This window comes from Callorhinus ursinus, unplaced genomic scaffold (assembly GCF_003265705.2).
Source record: "Callorhinus ursinus isolate GAN/ISIS: 27379988/994484 unplaced genomic scaffold, GSC_fseal_2.0 scaffold23, whole genome shotgun sequence".
In the NCBI taxonomy this organism is placed as follows: domain Eukaryota; kingdom Metazoa; phylum Chordata; class Mammalia; order Carnivora; family Otariidae; genus Callorhinus; species Callorhinus ursinus.
The window spans coordinates 4,735,606-4,762,964 of record NW_027397085.1 but is presented as its reverse complement, the minus strand read 5'-3'; the positions used below and the strand labels follow the sequence as shown (position 1 = coordinate 4,762,964).

General features: G+C 45.6%; 2 protein-coding genes across 6 annotated transcripts in view; both read right to left on the bottom strand.

The window, feature by feature from the left end:
- LOC112839655 (uncharacterized) overlaps positions 1-27,359 on the bottom strand; it is a 42,640-nt gene that overhangs the window by 11,289 nt on the left and 3,992 nt on the right. The window contains exon 3 of the mRNA XM_025892658.1: positions 26,607-27,224. Coding sequence (XP_025748443.1) covers positions 26,607-27,224 — 618 coding nt within the window. The remainder of the gene's footprint in view (positions 1-26,606; positions 27,225-27,359) is intronic.
- GCNT4 (glucosaminyl (N-acetyl) transferase 4) lies at positions 1,079-27,359 on the bottom strand. 5 transcript variants are annotated; one of them, XM_025892644.2, is made up of 2 exons: positions 26,114-26,188; positions 1,079-5,817 (listed from the first exon to the last, which is right to left on the bottom strand). In XM_025892644.2, the coding sequence occupies exon 2, from the start codon at positions 5,814-5,816 to the stop codon at positions 4,452-4,454; it is 1,365 nt and encodes a 454-aa protein (XP_025748429.1). In that variant the 5' UTR covers position 5,817; positions 26,114-26,188; the 3' UTR covers positions 1,079-4,451. The 5 variants fall into 5 exon arrangements, with proteins under 5 accessions (XP_025748429.1, XP_025748295.1, XP_025748428.1 ...); XM_025892510.2 differs by lacking the exon at positions 26,114-26,188 and adding an exon at positions 25,700-26,019; XM_025892643.2 differs by lacking the exon at positions 26,114-26,188 and adding an exon at positions 14,825-15,442.

Below are 27,359 nucleotides of genomic sequence, written 5' to 3'. Positions count from 1 at the left end.
TACAATTTATTTCATATAGGTTGAGGCCGTGTTTGATATACACCAACCAAAAGTCCTATGCCATTCTTTGACAGGGTGATATGTCAAAGAATATGTAACATATGAAAAGTGATCAGTAAAAAAAAAAATCCATTCTCTTCAGAATTGTAATTCCTTTTTCAGAAAGCAAATCAAGGAAAGGAGAAGCTATATGTATAAAGCTGTTCACAGCACTGTTATATATGACAGCAAAGAAAAAAAAGTAGTTTACAATCCAAATGTCCTATAACAAAGGAAAGGCTGAGTGAATTATGGTATGACCATTACATAGCCATAAAAATCATGCAGGAACATGGGAAAGTGCTGCAAATATATTGGCGGTGGGCAGAGAGATAAAAAGTGTATATGTATGTGGATAAGATTAGAAGAGCATTCAGAGTGGAGAAAGGGGAACCCTCCTACACTGTTGATGGGAATGCAAGGGGTGCAGCCGCTCTGGAAAACGGTATGGAGGTTCCTCAAAAAGTTGAAAATAGAGCTACCCTATGACCCAGCAATTGCACTACTGGGTATTTACCCCAAAGATACAAATGTAGTGATCCGAAGGGGTACGTGCACCCCAGTGTTTATAGCAGCAATGTCCACAAGCCAAACTATGAAAAGAGCCAGATGAATGGATAAAGAAGACATGATATATATATATATATATATACATATACACATATACACAATGGAATATTACACAGCCATCAAAAAATGAAATCCTGCCATTTGCAATGATGTGGATGGAACTAGAGGGTATTATGCTAAGCAAAATAAGTCAATCAGAGAAAGACAATTATCATATGATTTCACTCATATGTGGAATTTAAGAAACAAAACAGAGGAGCATGGGGGAAGGGAGGGAAAAATAAAACAAGATGAAATCAGAGAGGGGGACAAACCATAAGAGACTCTTAACTCTAGGAAACAAACTGAGGGTTGCTGGAGGGAGGTGGGTGGGGGGAGGGGTAACTGGGGGACGGGCATGAAGGAGGGCACGTGATGCACCGGGTGTTAGATAAGACTGATGGAACACTGACCTCTACCTCTGAAACTAATAATACACTACATGTTAATTTATTGAATTTAAATAAATTTAAAAAAGAACATTCAGAGAACTATAATGGTTTTGTCAGGATGTTAGAATTATGAATATAAATGATTTCTGTTTACATATCTTTTATTCTATAACAATGACAACAAAAAAAGGAAAATAAATTCACCCAAGTCACAGACCATATTTTCCCCTCAGATTCTCTTCTGGCTGTTTGTCTTCTCCATGATTCAATCCCATATGTTCCCAGGAAGGACTCTCCTGCTCTGTGTGAAGGCCACACCTGAGGCCAGGTGAACAGTCAACACATGGGTGTGTTGATACACTGATCATTTGTCTTTGAAGCAAAGCTCAAGCTGTTTGTTAGGCATCTTCCCAGGAATATCTTTCCAATAGTGGGAATAAATTTGCAATCATCTGCTCTCTCTGCCAGGGTTTCCCCATAATCAGTTTCATGAAATGAGAAGCCACTTGTCCTAGTTCATATGTAGATTTGTAGATCCCAAAGGGAATAAAAAATATATAGAACTGATCACCTAGGAATCAAGCCTATGGGTCTTCAATATGATGATAAATACCCCGACCCGCAACCGCTACCAAAAGTCCAAATCCTTCCATGAGATTACTGTGGATTTGCATCGTTGTCAAGTTTGGCAAGACTGAGAATTAACCATAGGTTAAGAGTAGATGTTAATTTTTATTATGTCGAAGATTCCCCAAATAATTTTAAAAGCCTTACTCCTTGAGGTGGATTGTGATTTGTGAGTGTGACCTGCATACTCCTTGTCAGCTTGGGACGTTGGTGACTGTTATGGCTTTACACAGGATGACAGAAGAACACTGGTCAGCGGCATTTTCCGAGTGGGTGGGAGGCATAGAGATCAGCCATATGAAATAGTCCTTAGTTTAGCAGAGGTAGGAAAGGTGGTGATATTCAGAACAGAGGGGAAGTTCATCAGGAATCAGCCACCAACCAAACCTAAGGGCCCAGGGGACTCACCCCAAGGCAGGGGTCCTGGTGTGGAGAGAAGAGGCTTGATTCTCCAGGGACCAAGGGACCTGACATGAAGAGCTCGATCTCCCTTATCTATAACTTCCACAAAGTAATCCAGCACCCAGGAATACTCGTTTGGATAATTCATCTTAGAAGAGAAGTCAATCTGGAGGAGAATGAAGACAGATCCTGAAAGAGTCCTTCAAATTAAACTTCAATTTCAGGTGCCCATATTTTGTGTATTATACACACAACGAATTCTTTAACTCTGAAGTGAAATTAACTGTGCTCTTCAAATACTGGGCAAGTGTCATAAATGGAAAGAGTCTTTGTGGGGAACCAGTACCAGGAGAGAAAGGAAACATCACGAATTCCAGGGGTTTCGTTTTCGGACCATATTTTACTTTACAATCCGAGAGAATTAACATCTGCTAGCAGCATAATACCAAAATGCAACATCAATCTATTTAAAACTCCTATAATGGGAAATATGTCTTTCAAAAGTGGTAAAAAAAACCAACAAAAACAGCTGTAACATACATATAGTACATTCACTTTCCATTCTCAAAGAAAATTGTCATTTTTGTTTTCATGAAATATGTCAAAAAATATATATATATGTGTCTATATAATATTCACATTCTGGAAGGCAAGAGAAATCTTCAGATTTAACTCTGTAAATTTAAACATTTTATTTGTGTATATATATACATATTTTTTTCCACTTAGAATAACGAAAACATTAAAAATAGCAGCAACATTGATCTTTAAATATTATAATGTTATAGTAGATTGTTCACATAATGTAGATCTATATTAGTAGCTCCTTCATTATTACTATCTAATACAATTTACAAACCTCAAGGTCCTGGTCTCATTGCCAAATAACTTAGAATCTAGATTCAATAAATACTATGCAAAGGATGATTATAAAACACAGACTGTAGAACATTTTCTAGACCAGAAAAAAATCATACCAAAAGGTTTTAATCAGGTCTGAAGGAGGTTCAAAGACATGTAAGGAAACTGCAGGATTCCCAAGGCAAAAGAGATGACCTGACAAGCTCCCTGAAATGTTGAACTGAATCCCAGGAAATGGGTTCAATGGGGACAAGAAGGCACTGCCATATCTTCATGGGACCATGTTTCATTGGAATATGGCATGAAAGTAATTAACAACTGGAAAATTTCCAGGGATAGAATCATTTCTCACCAGGAGGCAAGACACTGGACAGGAGATCGATATTTACTTTTCATTTATTCTGATGGCCAAAGGCATAAAAACCAAGATTTCAGCGGGACCTTGTGTTGAAGCCTAGAAGGCAGAAAAAAATTGATCCAAGCCACTGGATCGATGTGCTGATCCTGTTGGCTTAAAAAGAACTTCAGATGTGTTAACAGAATCCCCTGAATTCAGCGACTCTTAGGTTAATGGTTCCATAACACAAAATTACACTAATTCCACTGTAAAAAACCTACATATAATGATAATCTATGAGCTAGAAGACTTAAGTTCAACGTTCGGGAGTGTAACACTTTGAATTATTTATCAAGTTCTTATTTTTAATCAATAATTTTAAAAGAGCTAATTGAATTAAAAAAGAGACCATTCATGAAACCATTGTGCAACATGATTCTAAAGTCCTATAAATCCCTTTGTTTCTCTTCAGGCACCACCTGTCCCAGTACCCGCCGCCCCACCCCCGCCTCCCTAACATTCACACACTATATGCCCCGCCAACAGAGTCTTCTGACTCTGAATTGAAAGGGTGAGGCACCAATAGGAAAATATGCTTTGGCAAGCAGGAAATTGGACAATTCTTTGAGCTTTCCTGAGGTAGTGGAGTTTCTCCTAATATTCTAATGGTTAAGAAAAGTCTAGGGAGCTGAATTAAGAGATAAGTGGAGTGTTGGTCACTATACTTAAACACTACCCTGAAATTGGTGGTTTCAATGGTTATGTGATTATCCCACACTCCAACACCTTTTCAGTAGAATCCTGACTGCTATGCAGAAAACTTAAGATATTAAGGTTGCTGTGTAACTAGGGCAAGCCTTGAAGGCATTGTATAACTCATTACAATTTGAACTTGATTCCTACACATTTCTATAAAAGTACCTGGCATACAGTTGGAGCTCAGTATGAGTAGTTACTGAGCTCTGATGATGGACTGTTTAAAATCTCTGATTTAGCTCCATAAGGTTACAAGGAAAAACAGAAAACACCCAACCAAATGCAGGCTAATTGTGGCCTTTGTGCATGGAATTTTGGACACCTCGCAAACTATGAGGAGGTTAAGCTCGAATGGTACTGGGCGTGGTATAACACACAAGTCCACATGAGCTCTATTTATCGGATACTTTCTTTCTATCATGATTTTATCATGATGTGATTACGGGATTTTTAGCCATAAGGAACTTTTTTGAAGACAAAGTAATCCATTGTCTCTGTTGCTCTTCAAGCTTTTCTGCCAGGCATTTAATCAAGACAGGATCCACCTTAGAATCAAATTTATTAGCAAACCAATGTCCGTCATTTATAAGCCACCTTAATTCTGCTGCTCCAAAGATACACACACTGCGAAGGTGGGAGCCGGTACAACGGGGATACAAAAGCCCTTCGTGATAGTTCCATTTGACAAGGCGGGTCTTACTCTGTAAGTCAGACACATCCTGGGCTGACCTAGAAATCTCCCCAGGTATTCCTGGTACCCGAATTAAGGTAGCCCAAAAATGTTCATCAGGCGAGTATGTATCTTTAGACCAGGCAAAAAAGTCTTTAACAAGGGAGTTGTTGAAAATATATTTAACAAATGCTCGACTTAAAACAAAATAAGCACTGCCCACAAATATCTCAATGTTATGAGGAGGGGCTTCCTTGGAGATGTTTGTCCTTATTGGTAGCTTCACATATTCATAAGGCACCTGTCTGAGTTCATGGTGGTAAGTGAATCTTTCCATTTTACTGTTAGGGGGTTTCACCGTTTCTAACATATTTGCTCCATTGAGTTTCTTTAACTCTGACACTAATTCAAAGTTTGACTTCAAAGGAAAATCTTGCCCACACAGATTGATAACATATTTCCACTGAACCGAGGACCTGAGGAGGTCTGACAAGCAATTCAGATCAGCTTGGAGTCTGGAAATGTGTGCATATTGTACTGTCTCTAATTTGGAGGCAATGAAAACATTGGGGAAGCACTTAGCTAAATTGTTCATGGCAACTTTGAAGGTATCAGGTGACTTATGGTCATAATGGATGCAGTAAATATTGTGCTGGTTGTATATGGCATGAAGTAGCCTTTCAACCATAATGGCGTCTTTATGAACGACCAAAGAATAGGCTATTGGGAAGCTCTGCTCCTCCCTTGAAACAGGCTTTTGATGGTACCTTCTCAGGGTCTGATAAATGTCACAGTCACTGGTTATCGCCACAACATCCTCATCATCCAAGTCAATGATGTCTCTCCTTCTTATTTCCAGACTCTTGCCAATTTCCAAAGGTGCCTGTTCATAGACACCTGAACAGTTAACTTCATACCTGACTTCATTTTTCACATTGGTGTATCTGTTCCTTACAAAAGGTGAGGTACTCAGGGAGGATTCAACCAAGTAAATGCCTCTTTGAGGGAAGAGGAGGCTCCTCACATTTAGAAGCTTCAACAAGGAGAACAGCCATAGAGTTACAAACAAGATGAAAACTTTCTGCTGTGCTGGGTATTTAAAACAACATTTGAATGTCTTCATTCTGTAATTGGAAAAAGGAATAATTCAGTTAAAACAAGAGAAAGAGAACTAAGAGAAAATTAGTTCCATTCAATCAAAATTCACTGGGTACCTTTCACATGCCAGGCAGAATGCTGGGCCCCAAGGTAAATAAAAAAAGGTTCTCACCCTTATGAGAATCCAGAAATAAGGGAATGAGAATATATAGAATACCACAAAAATCAAAATCCTGATTTTGTGGTATTCTGTGTTAACTATATCTGAATTGTGAGAGATGTTGGTTACCAAAAAGAATAGCCAATTATGTAAACTGCTAAAATATAGGTACTGTGTAACTTTTGCTGTCTGCTCTTCTGCTTAGCATATTTGGGGAGAGATTACTCTGGTTTGGGCAGAATTGGTCTACACAATTAGATGTCATTAAGGGGTCAGTGGAGATGCAAATGGCCCACCTGAGCCTAAAAGGAGCATCCATCGTGAGTCTACCTTCATATCCTTATGAGATACAGATCTGAAGTCAGAAGGGGAAAGCCCAGTGAACCCCACTGCTATAGACTGAATGTTTATGTCTCTCCCCAAATTCACATGTTGAAACCTAAGCCCCAGGGTGATGGCATAGGAGGTGGGGGCTTTGGGAGGTGATTAGGTCATGAGGGTGGGGCCCTCATTGATGGGATTAGTGCCTTTATAAGAAGAGACCCCAGAGAGCTCCCTTATCCCTTCCACCACGTGAGGTATGGATTAATTACATCCATACTATGGGAGAAAGTCTGAGACACATCTGCATCTGCCCTTGTGGGACGATCCCCATGCCACACTGTGAAAGAGAAGTAAGCAAAATGCATAACCGTGTACAGTGTGCTCACATGTGTATCAAAAAAAAGATATAAACAGTATCTACATGCAAAAAGCACATGTTGGCAAGCTTTCTCTTCCTTTGTCACAACTACTCAACTCTGCCACTGTAGTGGGAAAACAGCCACAGATAATGTGTAAACGAGAGGGCTTGGCTGTGTTCCAGTAAGACTTCATTTACAAAAAGGCAGGTGGCTGGCTATTTCCAGAAGGATACCGTATAGACATGACACCAGGAACAGGAGCTGCTTTGCAGGGGGGTGATGGGTGGGAGAGGATGGAGGATTAGGGGCCTGGGTAGGACAGAGATTTACTTATCACTGAATATCCTTCTGTACTATTTGGATTTTTAAAAAATGATTATACACTTTTTTTTTTCAGATAAAAATAGGCTAATCAAACGGAGGCACAGATGAATTTATTTTGGGAGCAGCAGGAAGGGGGAACAAGAAAGCACTGTCCCAAGGTCTGAGGACAGGAGGGCCGGCTGAGTTCATAGGGCTGCTTCAAAGAGGTTCAAATCCTGAGACTGGGGAGGTCTGTGGAGCCCGTGTGCAATTTCTTAACACATCTCAATAAATCTTAAATGAGGACATATCATTGTTCCCCATTTTCTTAGAGAGAATTAACAAGCAATTTGAACCTGATTTATTTTTGCAGATTTCTTCTTTACAGGTCAATTGAAATAGCTCTCCCAGGAAGGACACAGCCTCGTTCACCTTCATGGAATCACTTTCATTAATGAAAGACCACCACCTTACCGACAATAAACTGTCCTCCCCAGTCACATCGCCGTCTGTCCTCTGTGGGTTTCCCCGGGGCCCTGTTTCACACTGCTCTTCTCACGCACGCCGTCCCTAGCTGTCTGGATTGTGCCTCCCACGCACGCATTGCCAACACCTTTGTCTCCAGCCCTCACCTGCTGCCCAAGCTTCGGACACGAACATCCAGTTGCTTGATGGACATCTCCACCAGCCAACCTGCAGGCACCCCACCTCAAGTGAGTCCCACACTGAACTTGACATCTTCACCTCTCTGGTGTTTTCTGTGTCAGTGTATGGTGGGACCACCCACTCAGGGGGCCAAGCTTGAAATGTGAGAGTCATGTGACTCTTCCATTTCCCTCCCACCCACATTATCACATCACCTCATCGAGACCAGCCCTTCTTGTCCATCCCCATTAACTGAATCAGCATCCAGGGAATCCTAGTCAGGCTCATGGCCCTGGGTCAGCAAACTGAAGAGGGTTCCATCCACTCAGGCTCAAGGCCAAGGTTCTTGCCAGTTGTTACAGAGCACGGGAAAACTGACTCCCTATGCACAGGGCCACACAAACTACAACCCAGGAAGCTTGAGCACGCATTTATTTATTTATTTTTTTGTAAAATTTTATTTTATTGTTATGTTAGTCCCCATACATTACATTACATCATTAGTTTTTGATGTAGTGTTCCATGATTCATTGTTTGTGCATAACACCCAGTGCTCCACGCAGAACGTGCCCTCTTTAATACCCATCACCAGGCTAACCCATCCCTCACCCCTCACCTCTAGAACCCTCAGTTTGTTTCTCAGAGTCCGTAGTCTTTCATGGTTCATCTCCCCCTCCGATTTCCCCCACTTCATTTTTCCCTTCCTACTATCTTTTTTTTTTTAAAACATATAATGTATTATTTGTTTCAGAGGCACAGGTCTGTGATTCATCAGTCTTACACAATTCACAGCGGTGAGCACGCATTTAGAAGTAGGTGTTGTGATAAAATTTGACTTAGAAGATTCATCAATCCCAAATCAACCTATCTCATCATTGTCCTAATGCATGGTAATTAGGCATACACAGGAAGGAGCTTACATAAATGGCTAGAATTAGAAAGAATCTTACCCAAAGTAAATTTTTGCTTTGTCTTTTCTCCCTTTATTGGTGCAGGGGATCTCTACTTAGCGCCAGTTAATAGTTCCCCCTGATACCACACTGGTAAAATGAAAAGATCCTTTTAAGTTTCCTTCTTTTTTTCTTTCTCTTTCTTTCTTTTTCTCTTTCTTTCATTTTAAAGATTGTGTTTATTTGTTTGAGAGCGAGAGAGAGCGAGAGCAAGAGCGAGAGTGAGAGAGAGAGAGAGAGAGAGAGAGAAAGCGCATGAGCGGGGAGGAGAGAAGCAGTCTCCCCGCTGGGCAGGGAGCCCGAGCAAGTCTTCCAGAGTTGTCGTGGTGTTTATGATCCCGTTTAACTATCATCTTCACACGTACATAAAAAGGCAAATACTGGTTCCCTGTCCTGTCACCCATGTGCAAGGGCTCCTTGCACCCACACTCCCCCTTCCTTCCTGAGAACACCTGGAGCACACACTTCCTGACTCCAGCCTGGTGCCTGGAGAGTCCGATTTGAGCTAAGGGTCATGGCTGCCTGCCCAGAGAGGGAAGGTGGCAGGCATGCTGTGAGAAGTCCTGTGGGAAGTGGCGCTGGAGCCCATGTCTGAGCTTCACCAGCCAGGGACGAGAGGTAATTTTAAAGGAACAAGGGGAGGGAACTGGGACAGCCGGGGCATTTGGCTGTCGGATTCTTCTCCTTTCCTACTCTGGGCATCTTTAAGGAGGAGAGCTCGTCTGTCTACGGATCAGCCCTAGACATCGGGGGAACCAAACAGCTGTCCAATACCACCCTGTCGCAAGTCAAAGTAAAACCCCTTCCCTTGCTTACCGTGGTCAGAAGTTCCTTTGCCTGAAAGCATTCTTTTCCCCAAGTTAGAAGTAAAAAGGGGGGAGGTGCAAGCCCTTTGTGTGAAGGAGCTTTTGTCAAATCCTGAAAGGGACTGTGGGCCTCTTCCCAGCTTTGGTGAGAATACCCCAGGGCACAAAAGCCCCAGGAAGTGAGAGACCACAGTTCCCAACCATGGCTCTGCTTTCCTCTGGACAGAACCTGTGTGTGACACCCACAGGGAAGCCACAGAGGGTAGAGGTGGGCTGGGGGCAGGCACCTGCCCGGAGTGGCACCTGTCTCCCTTCCCTGACACCTGCAGCCCGAACTCATGAATCCCCGCAGGCCCCATGTTTGGAGGGATGGGAATGAGCTCCCGAGGTCTGTGCAGAGCTGGTGGGGGTAAGGCTGTGGTCCTGCTGGCCACGGGGTTCCTAGGAAACTAGGGCAGCAATGCCACCTTCTGCAAACACCCAGCCCTGGCTCCTTCCCTCTTAAAGGCCCCAGGAGCAGGAAGCAGGCAGGTGTTTTGCTGCCAGGAAGTAGTCTGATAATTACATTACAAATAAGTGCCCACCCACAGGAGAAGGGCTCCTTCACCTTCCACCTGCCCAGACAAATAAGGAGCCCGGTCTACTGCAGAGTTCACTGCCACACAGGTGCACGAGTCCCTAGCAAGGAAGACAGGACTGAGAAGGACATGGTAACAAGGCTGGATCGCTACAGCTCCACGGAAATAAGGTCTGTTTGGATAATTCAATAAAAACCCAACAAAGATGTTGAATGAAGCCTTTTCCCCCAAACTCTCTTCCCTACCCAGCCTTTCCAGGCACTGTTTACAACCTTAAAAGACAGCAGGCACAGAAAGGTACACCCAGCCAAGCGATTATAATTGTAGTCAGGGCTAAGTGGCCACAGCCATTAGCCGCTCTTCCACGAACCCTCCTTAAGTCAGCAATCAACTGTCAAAAAGCGCATGCTTGCTTTCTCAAGGGAGGAGGGAGAATGGTAAATCGGGACACAGAGGAAGGAGGCTGAAGAGCAAAGTACTGACTCTGGTTTAGCTTAGGGACCAAGAATGAGGGACCTACCATCCATATTTGCAGATTAGGTGGCCTATGCCCCCTCCACTCCCCTGACCCTCTTGCTCCCTCCCTGCACACCTGCACTCCTCTCTAGTAACTCAGACAGGGAGTGTGGACTTGGGAGAGAATAGTACGGGGGCTTCAGGATGCCGCAGACCTGGGCTTAAATCCCTGGGGGAACGCTTAGCAGCTGTAAGACTGATCCAACTATTCAACCTCTGAAGCCCAGTTTTCTTGTCTCAAAATGGGAATGAGAAATCCCCTTCCAAGCTGCTGTTGAGGGCTCAGGAGCCCCTGCATGTGAATAGGGTCATCCCACAGAGGGGCGCAACGTACCTGACACCTGTGCCCAGCTTGCCTGACTCCGAACCTTGGGGTTTCCTAGTACATTACATAGGATCCGCTGATGGGCAGACAACGTTAAGGAAATGACTGACCCCTTTTCTGGCCAAAGTAGGAGGTGGAAATGTCAATCTGGGAGAAACTAAGAGCTAAGACCTTGCTCAGGGGCTGAGCCAGAGAGGCGGAAGCCACACAGGGCCCCACAGTACACGTTCCCCACTCTGGCCCCAGAGCCAGGACTTCTGCTCGGAGGAGGCCCCCCATTCATCTCAGAAACAGCCTATGGAGCACCTGGACCCTGGACAAGTCGCTCAAACTCTCCACATCTCCGTGTGCACATCAGTACAAGTACGTTCATAATAGCAGCTACCTATGGGGATTTGGAGGTTAAATGGGGTAATCCATGCAAAGCGCTTTAGCACAGTCCTGACGGTGACTGCCTGACCAGGGCTGGCTGTGGCTTCATCGTCATCATCATCTTCACCCGCATCACTGTCACCTGGGCATCTAGCTACCACCCTCCTCCTCTGCACTGACTTCCTTAGAGATCCTGCCCAGACCTATGGCTTACTGTCCTATCTTTTTAATCTCTCTTCTATTTCCCCCCAAAGTTCTGACATAAATTCAATGTTTTAGAATTAATGCCTGAATGCCTCCATGTACTGTTTATTAATTTAACATCATCATTATTATGAACGTAGAATCCCCGAAGAGTCATTACGTGGGGCAATGTTCTAAGTGCTCTGCATGTGTGCAATCCCCTCAGTGGATCAATGGGGTAACTGCTACCTTTAGCCATCTTTTACAAGACAGGAAACTAAAATACAGAGTGACTGAGAAATCACCCAAGGTTATATAGAGCTAGGATCCGATTAGTTGAAACTTGAGCCCAGAGAATCTTGCTCCAGAGATGCATTCTTAACCCTCTAGGTAATACTGTCTCTTGGAACATAAAGTTTTCCACAGCAGTTTTAGTCCCTGACTAAAATTTCTCATTACCATGTCTTACCTAACTGTCCTACAGCTGAAACAGGAATGAAGATCAAATCACCTATTGCCCTGAGACCTTCCACCCAGTGTAAGGGATTCTGTCCATGAAGAATCAGCCTGGAGCTTCGCTGGGGGAGGCACCCATTCTGTTCCTGCGGTCAGAGGCTGGGGCAATCCAGGTGCTAGTGAGGAGACCAGTCAATCTTTTGGCCATGGAGCCCACTGAAGGAAAATAAAGCTAGCTCATCCTATGAATTCTTGTCTTATATCCCATCACTGACTGCTTACTGATTTACTTGTTCTAGTAGTGACCAGTCACACAGTTTGGGTTCTCTGAGAATTACTAAGTAGTTTGGAAAACTTTCTGGGTGAAATCTCTCCCCACATGAAGAATATTCCCTCTGTGGGCAACCTTTAAATTCTTAAACTTGGTATCATTACATATTACTGTGAAAAACGGGATTTGAAGAGTTTATTGACTTAGAAATGTCAGGATTTTATTTCTTCCTAAAGTTTTACAAAGAAGAATCATCACTTAACTTAATATAAAGATGAGCTCACTTAAAAAAAAAAAAATCCTGATCTAGTTGAATAAGCTAAGGTCCTTTTACCGCAGCGCCTTGATTTCAATAAGGTCATCGATTCTCCCCTTGATGACATGCTCATCACCAAACCAAGAGAAAGTTTTGGAGTAAGACCATCAGTGGGAGGATGACTCAGCCGAGATGCATTTCCTTAACACCCCCACAGCACCTGAAGAGTCTGTAAAGGAGCAGAGAGGCAAGTTTCTTGCCCAGATGACCTTACATTCTCATTGTTCTACAGGGAAGACCGCAAAGGCAAGTAATGATCAGACTGTGAGTAGGTAAATGGTAACCACAGAAAACACAAGAATGGTGTGACTCGGTCTGAAATACAATACAAATGGAGGACACATCCTCAAGTAATAAAAGGTTATAGGCTCGAAAAGGAAAGGAAAATGTTTTTCCATTCTGTTTATAAAAGTAAACACTTCCATTTTTTAAAAAATGAGAAAGTTAGTCAAGTCTAAAGAGGAAAATAAAGCTCACCAGTAATCCACCCACCTGCCAAGAGCATTCTGGGGCCATGATGTCCTTCCAGACTGTTTGCAATAAAGACACCTTTGTGGGCTTTTGCTTTTTAACAAGGAGTCTCACCATATAGGCACTGTCTTACCTGTTACTTTCATTTCACGATACACTGTGAATAAGTCCTATTCTAAACTGTGGAAGTCCTATTCTAAACTATGTCTGTAAATTGTTAAAAACTAAACCACTTCTGAGATAACATTCTTTCCTATAGGAAAAAAAACCCTTTTCTAGAATAGAATTTACTTTTCTGGGCCTTCTTCACCAAAGCTTAATTTCAGAGCCTACAGTATTAACCACAGTGCCAGGGTGTCTCTCCAATCTCTTGGCAGGAGTAGACCCTGTCGGTTCGAGAACCCTGTTGGTTCTACACCTAGAATGTGTTTTGAATCCACCCACCACCACACCCACACCATTCCGCGGGAACCACCACAGGCCAAGCCATCATCAACTCTTGCCTCTAAAGGAAATAACTTCCTCACTAGCCTCCCTTGTGTCCCTCTAATCCATTCTCTGTACTGTAGCCAAAAGGATCATTTAAACACATAAATCAGACCGCTCCCCCTCCCTAGTTCCACTCCCTATACTTAAAACCCTTCACCAGGGTTTCACTGCACTTGCAATAAAATCAGAAATCCTTCCATGGCCACAAGGCCCAGCCAGTTCCTGCCTGTACCTTTCTCTCCAAATGCATCTTATTCTGCTCTTCTTGACCATACACTCTAAGCAACACCTGCCTTCTAAAAGTTTCTCGAACACCAGTCTCTTCCCTGCCTCAGGATCCTTGCACTTGCTGTCCCCATGTTCAGACCATTTTTCTCTGGATCCTGGGGTTACTGGCCCCTCTCTGTCCTTCAAGCTGTAGGAGAAATGTCCTTTCCTTGGGTCTTCTCCGATCACCCTTCTCTAGTCTTTTTCCTGACTGTTGAACTCCTTGTTTTCTTTCAAGCACTCATCACAGCAGCAGTAACTTTGCTTGCTTGCCTATTTCTGTCTCCCCGACAGGCCTTGTTCCTGCTCTACGTCCAGCTTCAGGTACATACCTAACTGGCACAGGGTAGTTATTCAGTGGGACAAAATCAGAAGACCCAAGTTCCAATTGGGGCTGTGCCATCAAAAACTCCTCAAGTCAGGGCTCCTGGGTGGCTCAGTTGGTTGAGCGTCTGACTCTTGGTCTCGGCTCAGGTCATGATCTTGGGGGTTGTGGGCTTGATGTTCTGCGCTCAGCGTGGAACCTGCTTGTCTCTCTCCCCGCTCATGTGCTCTCTCTCTCAAATAAATAAATAAATAAAATCTTAAAAACAAACAAACAACTCAAGTCACCCTGGCAAGTCATTTAATCTTGGGCACGTCCTTACCTCCCATGTGTTAAATGGAATAATGTTTTCTCTATCCGGCATTGCTATCATGAAGGTCACAGGCATGGACCTCTACAAGAAGAATGGTTTCTTGGGAAAACTGGGAAAGACTCCATACCAAACTCCATGGTTTTCTTTTTCTGAAACAGCACATGCACTGTTTCCTGCATTCTGACATTCTGATTATTTTGTCTGTTTGTTTTTCACTCCCTGACGACATTCTTTTTTGCCGTCTGGTGCATATATTTTTCCTGTGGACATACACCTGTCTTGGATTTTCAAAGACAGGAAGATAGTTACTCTAGTTAATCAGTAGAGGGTTTTTTTTTCTCCATTTGCTCAATATCTTTTGAAAGACTGATAACCAAATAATTCCTTTCAAAGCAACCAGTTCTGTGCAATTATAATTGGCTAACCAGCTTCTGTAGCTCTATGCATGACAGAAGGTATAATATTTCCCTTCAGTTCAGTATCTTTACGGGCAGTTCTCCAGATAGTGCAAAACTGCAGTGACTCGTTAGAGCATCCCTAAAGACCACGTCACAAACAAAGCAGGACTGAGGACCGCACAGCGGTGTGAGCACACAAAACATACCCTCAAACGGGGCCTCTGCCCACGCTCAGTTGCTCAGGCTGTCAAGTTAACACTGTCTGGGTGCAGGAAAGCAGGACAGCCCTCGTCCAGCAGGGATGTGGTGGAGGCACCTGCAGAACCTGTCACGATGGAGAGCTTCGGTCTACAAGTACAAACGCTACGGTCACCACCTTTGAGAATAAAGGTCTGAATGAAAACGCCGGGCATGAACATCAGTGTGTCAACCACCTGTTTGTAATTCTTTCAACTAGTAACTTCACTGGAGTTTCTTCATTTCAGGGAGATTTATGGGGTCATTGAAAGTCATAGGAGAAACGAGCAACCCATACTAGGCTGTATTTACCAGATGATGGTCCCTCAAAGTCATCAGAAATCTGGGCTGCAGCAATGGAGAAAAAAAAAAAAGTGCAGAATTCAGCCAGGTTTTTATAGTCACAAAAATTGGGAAGTAGCCAGCTTGGTTCTGGCTTTGTTGCATCTGGTCCACAGGGCAAACATCAAAAGTTGACTGTGTATCTTGCTGGACAAAACTACGGGTCTAAGTCTTTAGCAGAAAGTCTAAAGGGCCATAAATGATACTACTGATTGAAGTTTCTATTTTGTAACGATTTGTGACCCTCATTATGTTGCAAAACATTAAGAGCTTTTTTCTACAGAAAAAACAAAAACAAAAAAAGAAGGGTGGGATTTCAAAAACATCTATGCCCTTAAATTTTAGCTTCGATGGAAATGGCTTAAATAAAATGTTTCCTCCTTTTTAGATAGAAAAGATTACCAAAAAAAAAAAAAGAGGTTAATTAATGTATTTGACCTCTGCCTCTCAAGCTTTATGAACAGCAATGTTACATTCCTTTCTCAGGTTCTTCTCTTCTTTGCCTTCCACACTTAGCTGGACATGATATAGAGCCAAAATATATTTTTTTTATGTTCTAAATGTAAAATGTGGGTTGAAAATATCTTGGCTTCTTTTTCTACAAGGAAGAAAAACTGAACCGAAAAACATTTGTGTCTTTCTTTAAAATGTACGCTAGAAAGAGAAAAAAACTTTCTTCACCCAAGATCGGCATATAATTTCACCCCCCAGAAATTTCTAGAAGCACTTATTTGGTATACGGCTGACTCCATATTTTATACTGGCCAGAATTAATTCCTCAAAGGTTAGGTAGCAGCCTAAGAGATATAGTAACTCTGATTTGTATGTGAGCACTTGAAGTAGAATCTTTAATGTCCGTAACTACATCACAGAGGCAGCCCGGAGATAAACAGATGAGAATGAAGAACACGGATGGCAGAAATGGCTTAAGGCCAGGCCACACTCTCCGTGAATGGATTAGACATGCTCAGTTTTAAATCACCCGAAAAGGGCCTTTGTTTGTTTTCTGTGTTTTGTTGATGTGGTGGGGAGCTGAGCTGGAGACTTCAAAATGCTTCTGCACTTCCACTAAAAAATTCAAGACCAGCTACCGGGGCGTGACTTGATCATTTCATAAAGATCTGTGCTTCTTGGCTGAAAATGTACCTATTGTCCTGAGAGCTTGTATGCATACAGACACAACAAAGACCCAGGAATTTAAAATTAAGATAAAAGGGTGTAACAAATACGATCTGCAGTGCTTGAAAAAATTCTGACCAAAGAGGAATTTCAAAAGCAGGGATTTCATGTAAAATGTCTCCAGAAGTCACATCTAGAAATGACTCCAGGAAGCTCTCCAGTTGGCATCTCCTACAAGGATGCATTCTAGCAATGGTTTTAATTAAGATAACACATCTCAACATACAGGTTTATATTTTAGATTAATATAATGAAAAAGTAAAAGACTGCTTAGTTAAAAGCAGTCTAAGCAAACATATACGCCAACTGTATAGAATGCAAAAGTAAGAACCAGACTCCTCAGATTTCCACATAGATTATAACGTCACAGTCGTGAAAACAGTCTGATGCGAGTACCCGAACAGACAACAGCTCAGGGGCACGGAATTCGGAAACAGACCCGGTAGGTAAGGATGTGATCTACGGCTCTGGTAGAGACAGCCAGCTGCTTTCCAACACCCATCCTCCCTTCCTTCTTTACCAAGAGAACTCTGACATTGTTGCTGGCAGAAATGTGCCCCCCCCCCGCCCCCGCCACAGCCTTTCCCTTCAGCCTCCTTTGTAGAGACATTTTTTCCCCTCTGCCCACTTCTCTGCATGGAACTCTGACATGATGGCTAGAGTTATAGTAGCCATGTTGGGACCCTGAAGAAAAAGGCCAAGGGAATATCAGAGCCCTTAGCTGAAAATCCTCAAACCACTGAACCAGCAGCAGCAAACACCCACTGTGCCTTCTTGTTATATGAGAAAAATAAGCCCTTATATGTCTAAGCAACTTTGCAAAGACACACATTGAAAGATGACCATGTGAAAATGGTAATGCTTCACACACGGACACAAACACAAGCAAGAAGACGCTTGCATTTAAACCAGGTTACAACAACCAGGTACAACTACTTGTACAACGGTACAATCCTGTAGATAGTCAAGTGCCAAATTCTAGGTTTCAGGCGATGTGAACTTCTCATCTGTGTTTAGAGGCAGACAGAAGTTTCAGGTAAAGATCTGAGGAGAGTAGATGTCACGATTTACCAAACTAACTCTGATATTGGCACCAACACGCTCGCCACGCTTCCGGTAAGCACTACTCAGCTCTCAGCAAACCTCTACTTTGTAGGGCTCTAGCCACAAGCAGGCAGGTGGGCCACGAGATCTCTGAAAGTCACCTTGCAGGCAGGCTGCCTTCTGGTGAGCTTATGTGTAACAAGCTTGTTACCTATCAAGGAAGGTATCAGTACCACATAGGGTGAACCATGTTGCGTCCCTCCGAGCCCCTTACCTGCCTGACCCATTCCTCTCTTCCCTGCCACACCTGATCCCCTGCATCTCACCCTCCTGCTTTACACCTCTGTGTACAACGTAATTGGTTTGGAATTTAAAGCCAATGGTTCTGAATTTAAGTCCTGACTTTACTAAGAAGCCGTCGCCAGTCTAGTGAGTCCTCTGCCTCCCTCCCTGAGAAAGTGGGCCAGGGTGCTAACTCACACGGATACTGTGACAACTAACTGAGCCCATGCACTGCGTACATTCTGGCAGGAAAAGCAGACTGGCATATGGCCTGCATGGCAGTAAGGGGTCAAAAGCATTTAAACAAGCAACAGCCGGAGGAGGAGCACCGAGGATCATAGGCCAGGGGCTGTTCTGCAAGCAAGGACTGGGCTTCACCAGCACTCCTGCACCCAGAGACCACCTCCCAGGGGTCTCCGCTGGGCCGGATGGCTCAGAAGCCATACCGAAGGCTTCCACATTCTCCTGGCCGAGGGGAAATCAGCCTGTGCCCTCTGTAATATTCTTACAACTTTTCTGTAGGCTTGAAATTTTTTGAAAAGGGTTTTTTTGGGTTTTTTCCTCCTTTTTAAAAGTCGGAACCATAGGGGTAAACAGGAGTGTGCAGGATTAAAAGCCTTCAAAATTCCCTGCCTCAAACTGGGATTCAGGCAACTCATTTTTAGTAGCATGGTCTTAAACATCTCTGTAAGTCTGGTGTGACTGCTGTCTTCCTTCTGTAATTATAGGTTCCAAGTCTTACATGGTTCACTACTTTGCTATAAAAATATCTTCTCTTTTGTTGTTCCATATTTATGAACTAGTTGATGATCATAAAAATATTCTCTCTTCTATTATTTTATTTTGGTTAAATATACTTAACATAAAATTTACCATTTTCATCATTAGTGCTAAAAAGTCTCTGCTTCTTAGTTTACCCTAGAAAAGCCATTCCATAAATATTGGAGATGTCATGGATGGATGAGTGGGTGGACAAATAGATGGAAGGATGGATGGATAGATGGATGGAGAGGTAGATGGACACGGATGGATCAATGGTTAACATTTTAACCATTTTTAAGTTCTATAGCATTAAATATATGCAGTGTTGTACAACCATCACCACCTCCATCCACAGAACTTTTTCATTTTCCCCAGGTGAAACTCTGTACCCATTAAACACTAATTCCTCATTTTCCCCTTTCTGCAGCTCTAGGCAGCTGCCCCTCTGCTTTCTCTTTTTATGAATGTGATTCCTCCAGGACCCTTGCATTAGAGGAATCATAGTATTTGTCCTTATTTTACTTAACATAATGTCTTCAAAGTTCATCTATGCTGCGGCTAGTAAGTTTCTTCCTTTTAAGGCTGAATAATACTCTACTGTATGTACATACCACACTGTTTATGCATTTGTCAACAGACACTTGCGAAGCTTCAGTCTTTTGACTATTATGAATAATGCTGCTATAGACATGGGAATACAAATACCTATTCATGTCCCTGCTTTCACTACTTTTGGACATATATTTTATATATACCTTCATTCTTATTTCCTACTTCAATGCCCCTTCAGCTGGTTGCCCATCCACCCAGCAAACTTTTCCTGTGTGCCTACCACGTGCCAGGGGGGCACTGTGTTAGAATCTGGAGAGATATGACTAGAAACTGTCCCGCCTGGAGGAATCCAGAGAGGAATGAATAGTGAGGTCCTAGGTGACCTGACAATACAACCCAAGAAATCCCCATTATTGTGATACATTTGAATTTTATTGTGTTAAAATGATATCTCAGAAAAGATAAGTCACCAGCTAGCATGGAGAAATGGTTCTTTTATTCAGGGATTTTCTTGGCACAGTGGTGATTATATGTCCCTCCTTTTTAGGATCTTTTCTCTGGTTCCACATTCCTTCCTTCAGCTCCATAATCTCCATAAAAGTATTTTTTCTCGATCTAGTCTTCACAACTTAATTGGTGTCTACCTTGTGTGTCACTCCACTTCTGTCTCCGGACCCATCTGGGACATCTAACTCTGCCCGCGTAGGGCAGGGTGCTTTCTGGGAAGGGAAAGGAAGAAAGAACCGGGTGGAAGACCATGGCTGAGCAGAGGGAGCCCCTCCTTGCTGCACTCAGGTGGACTGCGGCGGCGGGGGTGGGGGGGAGCGGGAATGTGGAGAAAGGACACAACAGTGCAAATATTCCAAATATGCCACAGGGACGCAGAGGAGCAGGAGGAAGAGAAAAGGAAGCTTGGCAAGCCCAGGAGCTATGCGAAGCCTTGTTCTTCCTGGTCGTGGGCACAACTGACCACCCTCTGCTGCGGTTTCATTGAGCTGCTCCGTCATGGGCTGTCTGGATCAGGAAGGTGACCGGGAGAAATACCAGGGTTTGCAGAGCCTTTAGAAACAGCTGCAACCTATCCAAGAGCAGACAGGCCAACTGTTTAAGTCTGAACATAGACAGGAAGCTCTCCTCCAAAGGGACAGGGGGAGAAAGAAAAGCAACCAAAGAGCTAGAAGTACAGAGTATTCGTGGAGATTTACTTGAGGTTACAAAGAGCTCCCTTACCACCAGGCACCGGTTTTGTTTTTTGTTTTTTTTTTGCTTGTCCGGGTACGGGAACACATTCCATCAAAAGACGTTTGGTAGCATCTTGGGGGAGGAAAGCAGGGCTTAGATTTTCTTGAGCCTTTTGCAGTTTGGTTTAAGGCTAGTCTTTCAGTGCAGGGGGAGGGAGGCAGGAGAGGGCTCGAGTAGAACTGGATAAGGATCATGAATAACAGTGTAGGATTCCAGGCCTTTCTCGTGCTCTAGCAACCATGGCTAAAAGCATTCTTGCCATCAAGTTGTTTTGCTTTTTGCATTCTTAAACTTTTTGTGTGCAATTGTATTATCCAATTGTACTCCCTTAAGACGTGAACAAAATCCTACAGTAAAAGAAATTTTCAAGAACCCGAATCTCTTGGCTAAAAGTCAGCTTTAGCACAAAACTCATGGAGGTCCAGAGGTTGGTGGTGGCAGTGAGGGGTGGGGTAAAGCAGAGAGAAAGGACAAGGCACAATTATTGCCTCCGATTACTTTGAAATTTCTGAATTCATCTTAATCTGACTATAATTAAGCTGAAACTTAGCTCTGTGTTACCTACAACCCCCCCCCCCCCCCCCCCCCACCCCGATGGTGTAAACAAAACAGGGAGAGGGCAACACTCATCACAGACATGGAGTTCCTAACTGTGTACTGGCAGGTGCCTGGTGGGGGAAGCGGGCACTGAGACTGGAGTCAGAGAATACGGTCCTCATGGAGCAACCCCGTGAGGGATGCTCCAGAGCAGCTACAGTTTAAATGCAAACAATGATGGGGCGGATGACAATTCTTCGGATGTGAGCCCCACAAAGACTGTAAAAGATGCCAACTTTTTAAGCCACATTAACTGTGAGGAAGGGCTCTAACAAAGATACTCACGTTGTTATTAATTCCTCTGGCCAGGACATCAGCAGCCAGATCAGCAGAGGACACAATGGTTTAGAGGAAAGAGGACAGAGGGAGGATCCAAACAGACTTGGACAGACTTGAATCTAGTACGATGCGATTTAATGCCGATAAACACAAAGACTAACATTTAGGTCCAAGAAATTAACTCCGCTCATACCATATGGAGAAATGGGGTTTAACAGGAGCATTTGCAGAGAACAGTTCAGGGTCTGGCAGACTGTATGTTTGGGAGGAGTCACCGTTTGTTGGGTATGAGGCTGCCGAAAGATTTTTTTTTTTAAAAAGGCAGCAAATGCAAACCAAAACCCAAATCAGTGTGGTCCTGGACAGCACGAGAACCACAGAGCTGCAGAACATGAGAGCCCAGAGCGCTCTTAGAAAGCATCTTCTGGGACGCCTGGGTGGCTCAGTCAGTTAAACGTCTGCCTTCAGCTCATGATCCCAGGGTCCTGGGATTGAGCTCCAGATCGGGCTCCCTGCTCAGGGGAGAGCCTGCTTCTCCTGCTCCCTCGGCTGCTCCCCCTGCTCATGCGCATGCTCTCTCTGTCAAATAAATACATAAATAAAAATCTTAAAAAGAAAAAAAAAAGGAAAGCATCTTCCACCAGGTTAGACCTTGCGGGGGAGGAAGGGATGGGTTTGTGTCTGGGTACAACCCTCCACAAGGGTACTGACTGACAGAAGTTAAGCAGAACAGTGAGAAGCCAGTGACCACAAGAGGGAAATGGAACGTCAAGACTGAAGAAATAAACATTCAAGAGGAATGAAAGCTGGCTCCAAATATTAAAACACAGGCTGCGGGGCCCCATCCCCAGAGGTTCTGATTCAGCAGATGTGAGTGGTCTTGGAATTTCCATTTCTAAGTTCCTAGGGGATGTTGATATGGCTGGTCCAGGGACCATACTCTGAGAACAAGTGCCCCAACCAAAAACAATTGTAATTCAGAAAAAAATATGTATGTATTTCTGAGATTTTCCTAAGATACCATGACCAGTTCCCAGTAAGCCCAAATTAAGGAGAATTTACTGGTTTTAAAAGCCCACACAGGGGCGCCTGGGTGGCTCAGTCGTTAAGCGTCTGCCTTCGGCTCAGGTCATGATCCCAGGGTCCTGGGATCGAGCCCCGCATCGGGCTCCCTGCTCGGCAGGAAGCCTGCTTCTCCCTCTCCCACTCCCCCTGCTTGTGTTCCCTCTCTCGCTGTGTCTCTCTATGTCAAATAAATAAAATCTTAAAAAAAAAAAAAGCCCACACATTTATTTTGAAGATTATGCTCTTTTTAAAATTTTATGTTGCTAAACACAAGTTCCGCCTTTACTTCTGACCCTTAGCATTTCTTATGAGTTCAGCTTCACAAAATTTTGTTTCTGCGCTGCTTCATTTTCTGACATTTTATACGGCAGACAGTCTCCCTCTGGTCTTCTTCCATGCCTCCTGTACTGGAGTATTACATTCAGCAAGTCAAGCTTCATTACATATTAAAATGTGACCTGTTTTTATCAAGTGGTTTCTGGCTTCCCACATCTTCTAAAATAGGAAATATTGATCCAGTCCTTTCCCCCAAGAGCCCACACTGAACCCATCGTGCCCAGGGGCCCTTTAGGTCTCAAACCAGCTGCATTCAATTCCTGATTAATTTTATTTGATCTTATATACTTGTAGCTTTAGCCTTTCGATCCCAATAGGAAAATTACCAGCATATGGAATGCATATAAAATGACATGCAAAGCAATGCAAATTAATACAAACCATACACCTCTAAATTGCTTGGGAAAAGTCTCCAAGCTTTGACATTGATATTATCTGCTTTGCCTCTCTACAGTCTGGTGAGCAGTGACCAGATTCTTTTATTAGCATTTATTTTTGATGGCCCCCAGCACCGGACACTTGGTAGCATGCTACATGGAAGAGGTGCCTCTGCCTGTGAGTCAGGCAAATGGAGTCCAAGACTTAACTTCGCCGCCATTTGGTTCTATGGCCTTGTACAAGTTCTCGCAATTCCCTGGTTCTCAGATCCTACATCTGGAAATGATGGAAGTGACATCATCGTAATAGAAACCACCAGCACTTGGGCTTACTGAGCACCCACCAGAGGCTGGCACATTGCACGCCCATACTTGTGCACACACGCGCATAGCATTTACACATTGCGCATGCACGATGCACACATGCTGTCCTCCCAACAGTCGTGGACAGGGTACCATAAAGATGCACCGCACAGGTGTGGCGCCACTTCGGGGATCAGGAAGCTCGGACAAGGCCACAAGCGGGGCAGTGGCATGGCCAGAAGCCAGGCCTCCGCAGTCTGGCTCCAGGGCCCCTCAGCCATGCTGCAGCTTTGTGGCATGATTCCCACCCATGTCTTCCCAAACGCAAAGTTTGCCTAACCTACAAAGTAAAAATTCAAATTCCACGGTCATATATGCTTCAAAATATTGTTTCTGTAAGATGGTGATAGTTAGTTATGTGAGTTTGATATCCCAATCCAGCACAATCAGGCTGTTTTTACCTAAAAGGACTCCCGATATCCTTTCCTGCCCACTCGCTCCATCCCATTCACATATATATTATGTGCAAGGCTCTCTCATCTTAAAAAAGCCTTCCCGCTGTCCTGCCTCTCCCTTGAGGAGTGGCTTCGGGGAGCTAAGTGTGGAGGCTGCCACCGGTCCTGGGCCCACACCGTGCCCCACTCCACGTAGGATGCTGGCTCCCACATGGGCTTTGGTTGACACTCTCACCCCTCCCCACGAAGGCAGGGGCTCTGTGACAGGCCCGCACCCCTGTCCCATCCACCCTAGGCTTTAAATAGTGCCCCAACACAGATGGCCCCCACTTGTCTGGAGCATCAGCCGGGGTCTGGAAAGCAGCTCAGACTCAACCAACCAAATCTATCTTTCCTCCAAAATCTGCCCCTCGTCTAATGTTCTCTTTTTTGTAAATGGCAGCAACATCTGCCCAAACCTGGAGGGACTCGCCCTGCCCTCTGCTACACAGAAGTAGCCACCAAGTCACTCCAGAGTTGGCCTTGAATCTTAGCACTTGTGTAACCGGCTCAGCCTAGACCACCGGCTACCACCGGCTCAGCCTAGACCACCAGGCCTCTCACACCCTTGGAACAGTCCTGTTCACCTTCCGGGCACCTCAGATCCATTCTCACACAGCAACCTCAGTGTTTTGAATGGAAATCTCAGCAGGGTATCTCAGGCGTGAAACTGTCCAGAGGATGAATTCCACAAAATGGCCCCAAGATGTGGTCTCATCTCATCTCACCTGTGCTACTCTCCCTTCATGTCAGACTGGACCTCTCCATTCCATGAACTCTCTGCTAGCCCTCTTCTGTCTTAGGGCACACAGTTCCCTGGGGGGAGAAAACTCCTTTTCTCCTTCTCCTCCCCGCACTTAGTGTAAGCCCTCCTACTCATCCTTCAGGCCCACCTTAAATCTCCCCAAGAAGGCCTCCTGCCTCTACCCCAGACTCAGCACACCTGTGCTCCCACAGCACCCAGCACTGGCCTGACCCACAGTAAGCTTAGCTCAACAAATTTGGACTCATGAATTGACTTTTCAGCCCTGCATCACATAATCTATCTTGCTGTTTTCTTCCTGCCTCCCAGCCAAGGAGGAAACTCTTTGAAGTAGACACAGTTACACTTCTGGTAGGGGTGCTAAGATACACCCCAGGTCACCATCTCATACTCCCCAAACTAGCTCCAGGAGTCACTGATTCTCACAGGAGAGAGCAGAAGCTGGGCACCGTCATATATACTCTACTTGCCCACCTCCCCGTCCCCCATGATCTGAGTTCATTCCAAGTCAGACTGATAACTATTTACTGTCTGCCTGTCTTGAGGGTACTTATTTAGCATTATGCCATCAAGTATCAACTTTGACTTACTCCCGAATTATGCTATTCACCCCTACCTACCTCTGGTGATTATTGTGGCATTTAGCAAATTACTGTAAACATGGGAATGAGTACAAGTAATAAACAGGAGAGAATCACCCCCCCCCATTCCCCTATCAGTTTTCCAAATTCAGTACCATACAACCAAATTCTTTGGCTACTGTTTCTATGCCAATAAAGAAGATAATTGAACAGCATCTTAATTGGTCATTTCTCAGACAGTATTGGATCCTTAGAAAGTGCAACATAGGAAATGTTCTCTGCAATAATTCATTTATTTTTTAAAGATTTTACTTCCTCAAGACACTGTCAACAGCTTCTGTTGACAGTGTCTTGAGGAATGGAAGATCAAAAAGGGTGACTTCTATGCCTACCAAACCGCATGGATACTTAATATTATTCCTAATTCCCTTAATATTCCGGTTCAATTTTACGGATAAGAGGAAAGAACAAGGGCCTAAGGGCTAACACCACCTCTTCGCATACCCAGTAAGGGGGCAAAACACAAGTTTCCCAGGCTACAACGACCCAGAAAACCGCCCCCCAAGACAGAGCACTTAGTTCTAAAATTTACCAAGCAATACCAGCTCACTCGCACTGTTAGCCTAAGTAAAGATGATAAACTGACTTGAGAGTCCAGATCTCTTGGCTCGGATCCTCGGAGGTTTCCAGCCAGCCGGAGAGGCGCTGCCACCTCGCCAGGGGGACGTCCCGGTCAGCTCTGCGGCATGGAAACTTGACCTTAAAAAGCGCAGAAGCTTGTCCCTGGGAAGGCACCGCCGGGAGGTCTGTCCCACAGCTTCCGATCAACAAACTGGTAAGACCCCCTCCCCCCAAGCACCTAGTTCTAATGGAGAGGCCACTGGCGCAGCCCATTCCCGAGCGCCTCATCCCTCTCCCGCCCACTCGCCTCCCGCCCACCAGGGGCGAGGACGCCCACGGCCCGGGTCTCGGGCAGCGTCGCTGGGCCCGGGGCTGGGGCCAGGCTGGCGGGCTAGTCGGGAAAAGCGGGCGTCGCGACCTGCCCCTCGGCGCCCCTCACCTGAGCAGGTCTCTCTGGCCCTCGGGCCGGGAGGACTTAGACTGCCGGACCCCCGCCTCGGGAAAGGGCTCGTGCCCGGAGAGTCTGGGGAAACCCTGGTGCGCACACGCCGCGCGACTCCCGGCCGCCGCGCCGGTTCCCGAAGTTGCCGCGTCCGCTTGGCGCGCGGCGGGGTCGCCCACAGTAGCCCTCGGCTCCACCTGGGTGCCGGCGCCCTTCCTCCCCGCGCCCGGAGGCGCGCAGCCAGGCGGGGGCTCAGCCCGGGATCCCGATGCGGCACCCCGCGGCCGACGCCCCAGCCCTCCCTCACCCTCGAGAGCAGCGCGGCGCCCAAGTTTTCCCCAGCGGGAAAGTGAAAGTCTCGAGGAGGAGAGGGTCCGGGCGTCCGGGTACCCCGCGGCTGGGATCGGAGCCCCGCACCCGCCACCGCGGGACAGCTCTGCACCCCGGCCCCGGACGTTCCTCACTGGCCTGCGTGGCCAAGTCGACTTACGAAAGGGAGCAGGGGAGCCCCGAACGCGGGGTCCCCGCGGCTGCAGAGGCCACCCGGGCGGGGGCCGTGAGCTGCGCTCCGGGATCCCGGCCCCTCTGCTGCTGCCGCGGCGGCGGCGGCGGCGGCGGCTCGCTCCCGCCTCCTCCCCTTTCGCCAACTCGGCGGCGCGCCCTGCTAGGGACTTGCTCTCCCTCGGCCGGGGGTGGGAGAGCGCCGAGCGGCCCCCATGACGTGGAGAAAGGAGGAGCGCCGTCGCCGCGCTCCCGCAGCCGGAGCTCCCCCCCCCCCCCGCACTCCGGGGTTCCCGCTCCACGTTTGGGACAAAGTTCTGAGGCGCGCGCGGTGCGCTACACTCCCGTCCAGCCGCGCGGCTCCCCGCCGCTGCCCTGAGTGTCACCCAGGTTCGGTTTCCTCCCCGCGGGAAACAGACAAGGTCCGAGGTCTGGAGACCTAAGAGACTGGCCCAAAGTCGCTCAGAGGGCGGTGACAAAGCAAACTTACATCTGCGACTCCTTGCTTTTCCCCAAGGCTGTGCTCTGTGAAGCGCTGGCCCTGCACCAATCGCCCGGCTCTCATTGGTGAGCCGAGGACAGTGTCCCACGCAGCTTGGCGAAATATCTAGGAACAGCGTGGGAAGGTGGAGGTTTATGGCCAATAAATTGGGTACAAAGTTGTTTTTCAATCAGTGCCTACATGCCAAATAGACACTCTAGGGCTTCCTTTTTACCCTAAAGCGGGGGTGAGGGCGGCAGC